Source organism: Miscanthus floridulus, chromosome 9 (genome assembly GCF_019320115.1).
Source record: "Miscanthus floridulus cultivar M001 chromosome 9, ASM1932011v1, whole genome shotgun sequence".
Taxonomy (NCBI): Eukaryota; Viridiplantae; Streptophyta; class Magnoliopsida; order Poales; family Poaceae; genus Miscanthus; species Miscanthus floridulus.
Genome location: NC_089588.1, coordinates 88,002,727 through 88,015,034, shown reverse-complemented (window position 1 = coordinate 88,015,034; position 12,308 = coordinate 88,002,727). Strand labels below are relative to the sequence as shown.

The window sequence follows — 12,308 nt, the reverse complement described above, 5'->3', positions numbered from 1 at the left end:
AGACAAGACGTCAATATAAAACTATTCCCAGTCATGCATGCATTGTAGTATTCAAAGTGTCTACCATGAAACTTTGGGCGATTGAAGAGCAGAACAGCTTGAAATAGATCACCATCTTCCTTCAGTCAAGTCAATTGGAGAACATTTTAAGATTTTTGAAAATAAAAACATAGCTTACCTTCTCCTTTTGTAGTACTCTCAAATCTCTCTGTATATGTGGTATTTTTGGATCCTAACCAAGGCATTGATGACTTTGCCTTCTTTTTACATACTTCTAAAAGCTTATGTAGAGCTCAGGTAGGGATAAATATGAAAACATACTTGCATTACATATATTGTAAAGTCAAAACAAGGATCCAAGGAGAAAGATGTCATACTATTAGATCAAGATTTCCATGCATATATATATATATATAGTGGCTAACCTAATTCTACCTCATTGAAACATATCTCTCTTGTTTGAAATATGAAAAACTTTTGCAAGAAAACATGGGCTATCTTATTCATCTCTCTCTTTTTATGCCAGGCATCTGAGTACCCATTGTTTTTAATATTTCAGACACTTGTCCATTTTTTTCAATACTTTTTTTCTTTCTTTTTTTATGAATAACTTTTTCATAGCCCATGCCACTCTTTCTGCAATTGAAACTTTTCAAGAGAGACATTTACATAAACTTGGAGCATTTATTCTATCAAACATATTTTTGTGTCTATTCCCAATATAGGAGTAGAACATTTTAGGTGGATGGAAAACATGTTGTTGCGTACCCCTAGTGTAGGAGCAGCAGGTATATGTGGAGTGTACATGATCTTGATCTTAAGAGCATGATAAGTTTCTCAACAAGGGTCACAAGGGTTGACCAAACTCAATACAATGACAAGTAGTGTATGTAGAAGGTTTATCTTGTCTATATTTGGCTCTGGTAGGACATTGCTTACCACAAAGGAGGGGTGTAGCTATTATTTTTACTTTTTGAAATAAAATTCTCCAATAACAAGACGTCAAGAATCAAGTTCTCATTATTCTACTATATCTCATTCCACAACAACTTAAGTAACATGGGGTCCCTAATAATAAGTTCCCAATAGTAGCATGACTTCTAGAAAAAGTATTATGTGAGTCTATCCTTAAGTCATGACTGAAATAATCTTTCCTCATGTTTTAAAGTTGTTTTATTAAGTGATTTCCAATTTGGTTCGAAGCCAAAAGCAAAACATATGAAAATAGAACATATTGGGCTCAAACCTGACTATGGACGAAGCTCGAGGCGAGGTAGTGCTGTGATGGGCCGTCCGGCCCATGTTGGAGGCAAGGTGGCCCAGTCTCAGGTCTGTTTCTGTCCAACTTTGGCGTGCGTGGTTTTTGTTCCGTTGCTTTCTGAATTTTGTGATTTTCGCTATCGAATTCTGTCTTGATGTTGCAGTGTGCCTCCCCCACACTTGTTTTCCTGTATACCTTTATGTACAACATGTGGAGACAAACACATATCCAAAAGAAATAGAGAGCAAATAATAATAACACTCCATTAACATTATAAGGCACTTTATTACACAAGCACAAACTAAACACAAACTTTTGACTACCTAGCACAAACTTCAATATTCTAACGATCTGAGCTAAGCGAGTAACCTAAACATACTATCTTTAAACACTTGACCTAACCACTCATGCCTTATTATTAACTACCTAATTCTCACTTCTTTATCTTAACAACAAAATGATTTAAAGCATTTAGGTCATGTTGTAGGCTCTTGCAGTAGACATGTTCTTCGTCGATCCTTTGCTCTAAGGTATAGATAACATCGGAGAGGTCTTCAATCTTCTTCTCTAAGAGCAATAGTCATCGTTGGACGCTTCTTAGCCTCTAGGATAGGTGGTGGTGGCACCTTCCTCTTCTTCTCCTTCGGCGGAACAACCTTGATCAGATCCGGCATAGCACGAACTCTATCAATGGTGGTACGAGGGGTGACCGATTTATATTTTGCACATGTAATGTCTCCAAATTTGTTGGTCTTCACTTCAGTCTGCACCTCGTGTCCCTTTAGAGGAAGGAGAATGATCTCCTTCATCACCTTGATCAACTTCTAGAGATCTAGACGAGGCTCTTGTTGACATGGCTTGTCTTCAAGAAGTGGACACGGTGGCGGCGAAACTAGGACCAGATGATGGATGGCTTGGGTGAAGTAAGATTGGCTTGAGCTAATGGGGGTAACTTTAGGAGGAACGGCGGTCAGCGTAAGCGCGTCGAGCTTCTTGCTAGGATTAAAACCATAGGGGACGATCTCTTTGTTGGCCATGGGAACTAGAAAGGTGGAGAGCTTTGTTGCTGTTGGAGAGATAAGGCTTTGATGTGAGGAGGCAGAGGCACGCTTATATAGGGGGGAAAACTTGCAGCTGGGGTCAAGATCTATCCATATGGGGTCTCGTAACGAGGAAAAACCGAATGCATCGAAAAACTGCGGGATTGCGGAGAGGAAGGATCTAGAAGATACGAGAGAGTTGACCGGGCGTGAGGTGGATGACAAGTGGGCTAGGCAGCCACTAGGTGGGGCCGGGTGGCCCCACACGTCATCATCTCGTGCGGGTTTTTCTCGCGGTGTTTTCTTATCCCTATCTAATCCCGACAAGTATATTTTCGCGTTACGAAACGTATGGAGGATGGTAGAGGTGTAAATCTATGATAAAATCAGGAAATCTATCTCATCCAAATCCTCAGGTGGTTTTTAGGTTCTAGAAAGATCTTGAGACGGTGGCCATTTACCTTGAATAACGTACCTTCGTCATTTTGAAGTGTTACCGCTCCATGAGATGAAGTGCTTATCACCTTGAATGGTCCTTCCCATTTGCTCTGAAGTTTTCCATGTCTGAATAATTTAACCCTAGAATTAAAAAGTAATACCTTATCTCCTGGGGCGAACTCCTTCTGCTTGATCCTCTTGTCATGCTATCTTTTTGTTCTCTCCTTATAAATCTTGGAGTTGTGATATGCTTTTTCACGCCATTCATCAAGCTCAGAGAGTTGCATCTTTCTCTTAGTTCCTACGGCTTTAAAGTCCATGTTCCATCACTTGATGGCCTAGTGAGCTTTGAATTCTAGCTCAATAGGTAGATGACAGGTCTTCCCGTAGACCAGTTGATATGGTGACATTCCAAGTGGTGTTTTATAGGCCGTTCTGTAAGCCCATAGTGCATTGGGTAGTTGATCCTTCCATGCAGTTCCCATCTCATTGACCATCTTTTGCAGAATGTTCTTGATTTGTTTATTTGATGTTTCTGCTTGGCCACTTGTCTAAGGGTGGTATGGAGTAGCAACATTTGTGATGGATCCCATGCTTCGACATGTAATTGTGAAAATTCTTGTCAGTGAAGTGAGTTCCTCCATCACTAATCACCATCCTTGAAACTCCGAATCTTGGAAATATTGTTTCTTCAAACATTTTCTTGGAGTTCCTTGCATCAACAGCTTTGCATGGCATGGCTTCAACCCACTTGGAGACATAGTCAACTGCGACCAAGATGTATTCACAGTTCTTTGATTTTGGAAATGGTCCCATGTAGTCGATTCCGTAGACATCGAAGAGCTCAATCTGGAGGTTGTTGGTGAGTGGCATGGCATCTCTTGAATTGATATTCCTATGCCTTTGACACGCTCCACACCTTCGAATGAAGTCTTTCATGTCTTCATACATGGTTGGCCAAAAGAATCCACTTTGCTAGATTTTTGAATGAGTGCGGAATGCACCATAATGTCCTCCATATGGTGATGAGTGGCATCGCTCGATGATCTTAATGCCTTCTTCCACCGGTACACACCTTCTGAGTAGGCCGTCAGAGCAGACTCTAAAGAGGTACGGTTCATCCCATATGTGGAGACGACTTTCGTAGATAAGCTTCCTTTTGTTCTCCCCTGGTGGCACATAACCTGCAACCATAAAGTTAACAATATTTGCGTACCAGGGGTCGGATTTCGTGACCTTGAAGAGCATGTCATCCCACAGTGAATCATTGATGGGCAATTCCTGTGAATTTTCAAACTGCATTATGGTCAAGTGATCGGCAACATAATTTTCTACTCCCTTTTTATCTTTTATTTCTAAGTCAAATTCTTGGAGTAATAAAATCCATCTTATTGATATGGGTTTAGCATCTTTCTTAGTGAGCAGGAATTTCAAAGCAGCATGATCAGTATAAACAATCACCTTAGCTCCTACTAAGTAAGATCTAAACTTATCAATAGCAAAAACAATAGCCAGGAGTTCTTTTTCAGTTGTTGCATAATTAAGTTGAGGTCCTGTCAGAGTTTTGCTAGCTTAAGCAACTGCATGATGCTTTTTATCTTTAGTTTGTCCCAAAACTGCCCCCATAGCATAATCACTAGCATCACACATATTTTCAAAAGGTAGCGACCAATCAGAGGGTTGAATGATTGGTGTAGAGATGAGTGCTTTCTTAAGAATGTTAAAAGATTTCAAACATGCATCATCAAATTTAAAGAGAACATCGTTAGCCAAAAGATTTGTAAGTGGTCTAGCAATATGTGAAAAATCTTTTATAAAGCGGCGTTAAAACCCCGCTTGGCCAAGGAAACTATGGATCCCTCTAATATTTACGGGAAGAGGTAACTGTGCAGTTACTTCAATTTTAGCTCTATCTACCTCAATTCCTCTTTCAGACACCAAATGTCCAAACACTATTCCTTCTCTAACCATTAAATGACATTTTTCCCAATTAAGGACTAAGTGCTTTTCTTCACATCTTTGCAAAACCTTGTCTAAATTTTCAAGACAATCATCAAAAGTTTTTCCATAAACAGAAAAGTCATCCTTGAAGACTTCCATGATTTCTTCAATCATATCAGAAAATATAGACATCATGCATCTTTGAAAAGAAGTTGGAGCATTACATAGCCCAAAAGACATTTTACGATAAGCATAAGTTCCATATGGACATGTAAAGGTGGTTTTGCTTTGGTCATCTAGATGGATCGATATCTGGTGATAACTTGAATACCCATCAAGGAAACAGAAGAAAGAGTGATTTGCTAGTCGCTCCAACATTTCATCAATGAAGGGCAAAGGAAAGTGATCTTTCTTTGTTGCCTTGTTAAGTTTTCGGTAATCAATACACATCCGTCATCCAGTGACGGTTTGGGGAATTAATTCATTCTTTTCATTTTTAACAACAGTCATGCCTTCCTTTTTAGGCACAACTTGAATAGGGCTAACCCACTCACTATGCGGCACATGATAGATGATCCTAATGTGCAAGAGTTTCAAAACCTCTTTCCTAACAACCTCTCTTATCGTATTATTAATCCTACGCTGGGGCTCCCTAGAAGGTATAGAATCAGGATCTGTAGGGATACGGTGGTTGCAAAGAGCAGGGCTAATTCCCTTAAAGTTTTTGAGTGAGTAGCCAAAGGCAGAATGATGCTTTTCTAAGACAGTTATGAAGCGTAGGGATTCTTCCTGAGAGAGTTTATCACTTATGATCACAGAAGAATCCTGATCATTATTGAGAAAAGCATATCTAAGACCAGCAGGCAGTGTTTAAGCTCAATGGTGGGCTTAGGTGGTTCTAATAATTCATCTAGAGGTTCAGACTCGTAGAATTTTCCTCTTCTTCCTCGATGAAGAACTGAGCATCATCTTCAAGGTTGGGTTCGATCAAATAATCAAGAGATGCAACCTTAACCTCTTCCATTGGGTCTTTCTCAGGAATTGGCTCACTCTCAGCATTTAGAGAATGAGTAATGGGTATAAAAAGCTTAAAGTTTTTCCCAAGTCTTATATTTAACTTCCCCGTTTGTTCTTCTTGGATAAGTCTTTCAATTGGTTGTCCTATCAATAGGTCAAACTCTATAATATCAAAGATATAGAAGCTCAAATGAACTTTGGTTTCTTTTACCTGGATAGGGAGGACATATAAAACTCCCAAACTCGAGAGAATGTGTCTTGAAAGATTTTCAATGAATATAGAAGGTGAATCTAAACGAATCACATCAGAGAAGAGCTCTGATTCTTCTAACCATTCATTGCTTATAACAGACACTAGCTCTTTTGTAGTCTTTTTAAGGAAAGCTTCCTTAGAAGGATCTAGAGGTTCTTCATGCAATGATTTTCTAGACTTCTGTGGTCTCCTCATAGTATGGTAATTTGACGTATTTCCATATTCATCAAAAAGTTCATCCTCGAATTCAAGCATGAAGTCCAAAATCGGAGTTTCCTCCTTTTCAGTGGTTCAGGATTTGGGATAGCTAAAGTTGGTGACGAGTCTGGTAAAGATTCGGGTTCAGCTATTTGGGATTCTTTCTCTAATGGTTTCTCTTCTACTTTCTCTAGGATGTTCTCTAAGATTTTTGTAAGAATGCTTCTCCCCGCATTGGCGGAGACATACAAGAACGAGCCTCCTGAGGCCATATTAAGAAGCTTCGAGGTTTTTTTATCAAGACCTATATAGAAGTGTTGAAGAAGAATGGGGTCTTGAATAGAAGGTCAGGGACAATATTAATAATAGTATTAAAGCGTTCCTGTGCCTTGCCTAGAGATTCTTTTTTCTTTTGTTTAAAAGATAAAACCTCTGAATAAAGTCTGACTACCCTAGAGATGGAAAAGAATTGCAAGCAGAAGCTAGAACACAAGGCTTCCCAATCTCCTTGTCTACTCCCTATGGTGAGATTGTACCGACGTTTAGCTCTTCCCGTCAAAGAGAAGGGAAAAAGCTTCCATCGTAAGGTTTTGTCTAACATGCCCGCAATGCGCAAGCATGCACATGTCTGCTCAAACTATGTGAGAGATCTTTGGATTTATGAAAAATGTTTAGTAAAAGTTTGTCGGATGATGAAATGACCAAAATAAGAGTTGTAGAGCTCGATGAGTACTACAACTTTTATGTTCATGACATTTTGAGTTCAAATCATTTGGTGTGTCAAATTCTTGTTTGAAGCTGTTATTTGTTGAAATTCAAAATTAAAATGGTTCAAATTTAGTAACATAAAAAGATAACCAAAATAAAAGTTGTAGAGCTTGATGAATTCTAGTTCATGACTTTTTGAGTTCAAATCATTTAGTGTGTCAAATTCTTATTTGAAGCTGTCATCTGTTGAAATTCAAAATTTGAATGGTTCAAATTTAGTGACATGAAAAGATGACCATAACAAAAGTTGTAGAGCTTGATGAGTTCTACAACTTTTATTTTCATGACTTTTTCAGTAGAAATCATTTGGTATCTCAAAATCAAGCTTACAACTGTCATTTCTTGAAATAATTTTATGGTTAAAACAATTCCGAAACCAACAATGTCGAACTCATAAGCATAGCATAGTGGTCACACCCGGGCCTTGTAATCCTCAGGTTGCGGTTTCGATTCCCGGTTGGGACACCCTTTTTTATTTTGTTTTTATTTCCACTAGAGGTGGATGAAACAAATAGCCGGTGGAAATCTATCTCCACTGGCGGTTAGTATAAAAATCCGCCTGTGAAAATCATTTGTACAGGTGGTTGCTAAGTACAAATGCCTGCTATATATAGCCGCGAGTCTGGTGGCGCATTTTCTTCCCCGAGATGCCGTTAGGCTGCCCAAATTTTCCATCGCCGCCGCGCCATTCCCGCCTGTGCTGCGCGCCGTCCCGCCTGCGCCACCGGAGCCCACCTCGGAGGCCCGCCGTCTCGGCCATAGCCCCACCCGCCTTAGAGTCACGCCGTCTCGGCCGCGCCGGAGCCCCGTCTTGGAGCTATGCCGTCTCGCCGCGCCAGAGCCCTGTCTCAGAGCCTCGCCTCGGAGCCACGCTGGAGCCCCGCCTAGCTCGGAGCGGCGCCGGAGCCCCGCCTCGGAGCCCCACCGTCTCTGCCTGCGCCGAAGCCCCGCCCACCTCAGAGCCCTGCCCGTGCCGGAGGCCCACGTCTCAGAGCCCTGCCGCCTCGGAGCCCCATCCATGTCGGAGCCCCGCCCGCCTCTACCGCGCGCGCACCACCGAGGTCTGCATCTCACCTGCTCCTCCCGTGCTCTTCCTGTGCCGTCGGACCCCGCGCCGCCACGCGCCACCTGCCGTGGAGCGCCGCTAGGCATGCCGCTTGCCTACCTGGGCTGGCCCATCTGGCACATTTCCCTGGGCCGAAACCCTAACTGGCTCATTAAGGGCTTGTTTCAACATAACCTGCTGCTCTAGTTCTGATTCCAAACAGAATAATTTCGAAGCCATTGTGTTCGAGTTCATGCCAAACCAAAGCCTTGACAAGTGGCTACATGAGATTAATCCTGATTCAGATGTGTCCAGACCTATACCAGGCCTGACACTACTGCAAAGATTAAACATTGCTGTCAATGTTGCCGATGCTATGGACTATTTGCATAACAATTGCGAGCCCCCGATAGTCCACTGTGACCTGAAGCCAAGCAATATTCTTCTGAATGAGGACTTTGTTGCCTGTGTTGGAGATTTTGGCATTCCAAAGATTCTTTCTGATTCAGAAGGTGATCCTGTGATCAATTCGAATACCTTCACCGGAATAAGAGGAACAGTTGGATATGTGGCTCCAGGTAACTGAAAATATGTAACTGCATCATTCTCTTACAGGTACTCCATTTTTTCTTGTTCTTTGCACTTTAGAATATGGGGAAGGCGGCCAGGTCTCCTTGTGTGGAGATGTCTTCAGCTTTGGAGTTCTGCTCCTTGAGATGTTTACAGGGAAGTCCCCAACCGATGCCATGTTTGTGGATGGATTGACCTTACAGGGCTTTGTTGAGATAGCATTTCCAGAGAAGCTGATGGACATTGTTGATACTGCTGTCCACTGATGAGACGTATGCAAGAAAGCCACAACACAGAAGCAATGGAGGGGAAGAGATTGAAAATGCCATAACTTCAGTCACTAAACTTGCGCTGTCCTGCACCAAGCTAACACCATCAGAGAGAGAGCCCATGAGTGATGCTGCAGCTGAGATGCGCAAGATAAGGGACTGCTATCTCGCAGACCTAACAAGGGCAAACAATTAAGTAATTTAAGTAATATAACTGTTAGGGGACATGTTGCACTCTATTCATGTATTCAGACACACAGTCTGCGGCCAAACTGAACCTGGCTTGGTGCACCCGACATTGCCAGAGACTAGCAATATGGCAATATCCATTTCCTAAAAAATACACTGTTGATCAAGAAATGTGTTTCCATTAGAACTACAAAGCTGAAGACATTTCAACACAAAGTTTGTTTTCATTAGAACTTTGCTTTCATTACATCTATGTATTTTCTTTTTATTCAAAAGAAAAAATGTGTTATCCTGCTTAAAGGTACAAAGTTTGCGTGTCCCGGTGCTTTTCTTTGTTATTTGTAGAGCTTTGAGGAAGAAGTAAAAACAGTAGCACTACTAAATTTCGTAACAATAGATTAGCATTAAGTATTTTTCATGATGTTACTAAGAAGTCAACTATGCACGTTTTGCTTACGGTCATCTTAAAACAGTGAAGTTCAAGTGACACATTGAAATGAGATACAGTAAAAAATAATACTGAACCAACAGGCTATCGAAAACAATGTTTTTATTACTACATCATGCTCGTGCTTTGCAATAGGAAGAAATAATGACATGATAATTCAAGTTTGAAAGGGTTGTATTGTTAAAAAGCGATACTTTTTAGCGCTATGTTTGTGACATTCCGTTTGTATCCGATCATCAATTTTACATGGGTTTTCACGAAGCATTAACAATTGAGATGTTTTACAATGGTTGGGAAAGTACCATGGTACCTCGAGGTACTTTTATTTTATTTTTCTATTTTTTAGCTAACTAATTGAGAAACATTATTTATTAAATATAATTTGTACTATTGAGGGTAGTTTCGTAACCGAGTCTGCTTGCTGATCATCCGAGCGACGCAGTACGGCAGCTTCGGGTTCGCGCCGCGCGCCGCACTCCGAGGGTGTTTCCAGCCGTCGCGCCTTGCTCCAGTGAAGTCCACACAGTCCAGGAGGCTCTCCTGGTGCCCTTCATGTCGTATGCCTGCACGCGGCGCCACAGGCTCCTGGCATGAACGTTCGCCGGCCACGCCAGGACGAGCCTGCGTGTCGCGTCGCTCACCGCCGCGTCGGCCTCGCGCCGCGCGAGCCGGCACTGCTTGTAGCTGCTGTGCAGCACCAGCCGCTCACTCCTACTCAGGTGGGCACAGCTTCGGTATAATGATCAATTGCCTTGTCCACGTCGCCATGCAAGAAGCTCTCGTGCCTCTTCTTGACTTCTTCTCCAGCAGCAGGTGGACATGCGCACGCTGCTGGTGAGCTGCGCGCAGGCCATGGAGTCGAGCCTCGCCGGCACGGGAGCCTGCTGCACAGGTTGCTCGCGGCGGACATGTCACACGACCCTGCTCGGTCCACGCGGGCCAACACGGCCGCGGCGGGGTCGCTCACTAACCCCCGCTCCTTGCCCCCTTGCCCGGCGCCGACGAACAGCGCCGACAGGTCAGACCCAGGGGAGAAGCAGAGGATGTAGAACGTTGTTGGCTCCCTGTCCGCGTCGTCCTCCTCCGTCTTGGACTCCGCCGGCCCGAACCACGCCTCCTCCTCTTCATCGTGCCCGCGGCCGCCGCCAAGCACCAGGCGGCCCAGCTCCTCGGAACCAAAACAAATTACCATCTTTGCCCTTTAGCTAGCGAAGGTGCTAAAATTACTATTTGCCCATAACAAAAAAAATAACAAAAAATAAACAATAAACTTGGACCCACGTATTTAGTACTTGTCCCACCTAATTTTGATACTGTCCTCACCTATTTAGTATCTCTAGGTACTTAGTACCTTCTATTTTTGCATCATCCGATCTCATCTAATGGATGGCTCATGTTTTTTTCGACCATTGTAAAATTTCTCTTAACAATTAGATTATCATTCAAGTTTTGATGTGAAGAAACATAAATATCGAGTCTTGATTAACACCATAAAATTATAGTACAAATAACCATTGGTCTAAGATAATTGTATAATTAGACCACCGTTGCCAAGTAGCACCACCGTTCTACAATAAATTGATTGACGAAACTGACATTCATGGCTTCTTTGATCAGCTTCAGTTGGATCTCTGTCTACAATTTTTTGGACAATAAATATTGTGAATGGTATATGTTATTATCTGTCAGATACATATATTAGAGGGTACTTGTCCTCAAATATGTGAAGATCTTATACACGACACTCATCATGAAGTTCACTTGTAGCACGACGGACTGCCTGGCTCCCTTTGTGCGGCGGCCATGCCTAACGACGGAATGAGAAGAACAGGTAAAGGCACGTCTGGACTCCTGGCCGTTGGGCAGTGGCCCTCCTCCGTACTTCACATAGGCCTAAATTAAACGGACCACTAGAGCCTACACGTCTGGAACGCGGCGTCCATCTGACGTAGCTTCCATACCCTCGGCCCACGCATGCAACTCCCTTCGCCCCTGTGCCCAATCCCGCTACGGAGGCACTGTCTGTCCGCATCGCATCTCACGCCCCGTGCCTGCCCGCATCGCGCGCCAGTGTCGGGAAGCGCGCCCCCACGCCCGCACATGAACCGCGGCGGCTCCCCGGCAGCAACACCAGGCCTGTAGCGCCCATCCCATGCCCGCACGTGAACCACGACGGCGCCCCGGTAGCAGCAGCAGGCCGCTGTCTGCCAGCCACCAGCGCGCATTGCAACATATGCAAAACCCGATCTACTTTTGAACATAAAGATAAAACATTTGCAACGTACCACTGAAACAGATAAAACATTTAAAATATACTCTTGAAACATGCGTATATAGCCATAACAACATACGCAACATCCAGATTCACTTTTGCAACATAAGTCTAAAATATCGGCAACATATGAAAACAAACACAAACATGCGTGTGCAGCCATAGCAAACATATATAACATCCAGATGAAAACACTTGAAACATGCGTCTGAAACAACTGAAACACTTTAAACATTGGCTCGAAACATGCGTATATTATCATTGCAACATATGAAACATCACAGATCTACTTTTGCAGCATCCAGCTGAAACCCTTGAAACATAAGTGTGAAACGTCCGAAACACTTTGAAACATAGCGTCGTCGACGGCCACAACAGGGTTTTCAATTTCGGTATTGCAAAAATTTTGGCCACCACCGAAACTACCGAATTTCGCGAAATTCGGCCGAAATTTCAGCGAAATTTTTTTAGAGACTAGCACATGAAGTATGTTTTTTCTAAAAAAAACATTTAAATCTAAACAACTATTAGTATGATTTATGACTACACATCTATTGAATACAAAAATATGCAATATAAACAATAAAAAATTGAGTCTA

At 42.7% G+C, this 12,308-nt stretch overlaps 1 protein-coding gene across 1 annotated transcript; it reads left to right on the top strand.

Annotated features, from left to right (window-relative positions):
- Nucleotides 1–8,214: 8,214 nt before the first annotated feature.
- On the top strand, nucleotides 8,215–8,797 carry LOC136480242 (probable LRR receptor-like serine/threonine-protein kinase At3g47570). The gene is made up of 2 exons (XM_066477846.1): nucleotides 8,215–8,539; nucleotides 8,610–8,797. The coding sequence occupies exons 1-2, from the start codon at nucleotides 8,215–8,217 to the stop codon at nucleotides 8,795–8,797; spliced, it is 513 nt and encodes a 170-aa protein (XP_066333943.1).
- The last annotated feature ends 3,511 nt before the right edge of the window (nucleotides 8,798–12,308 follow it).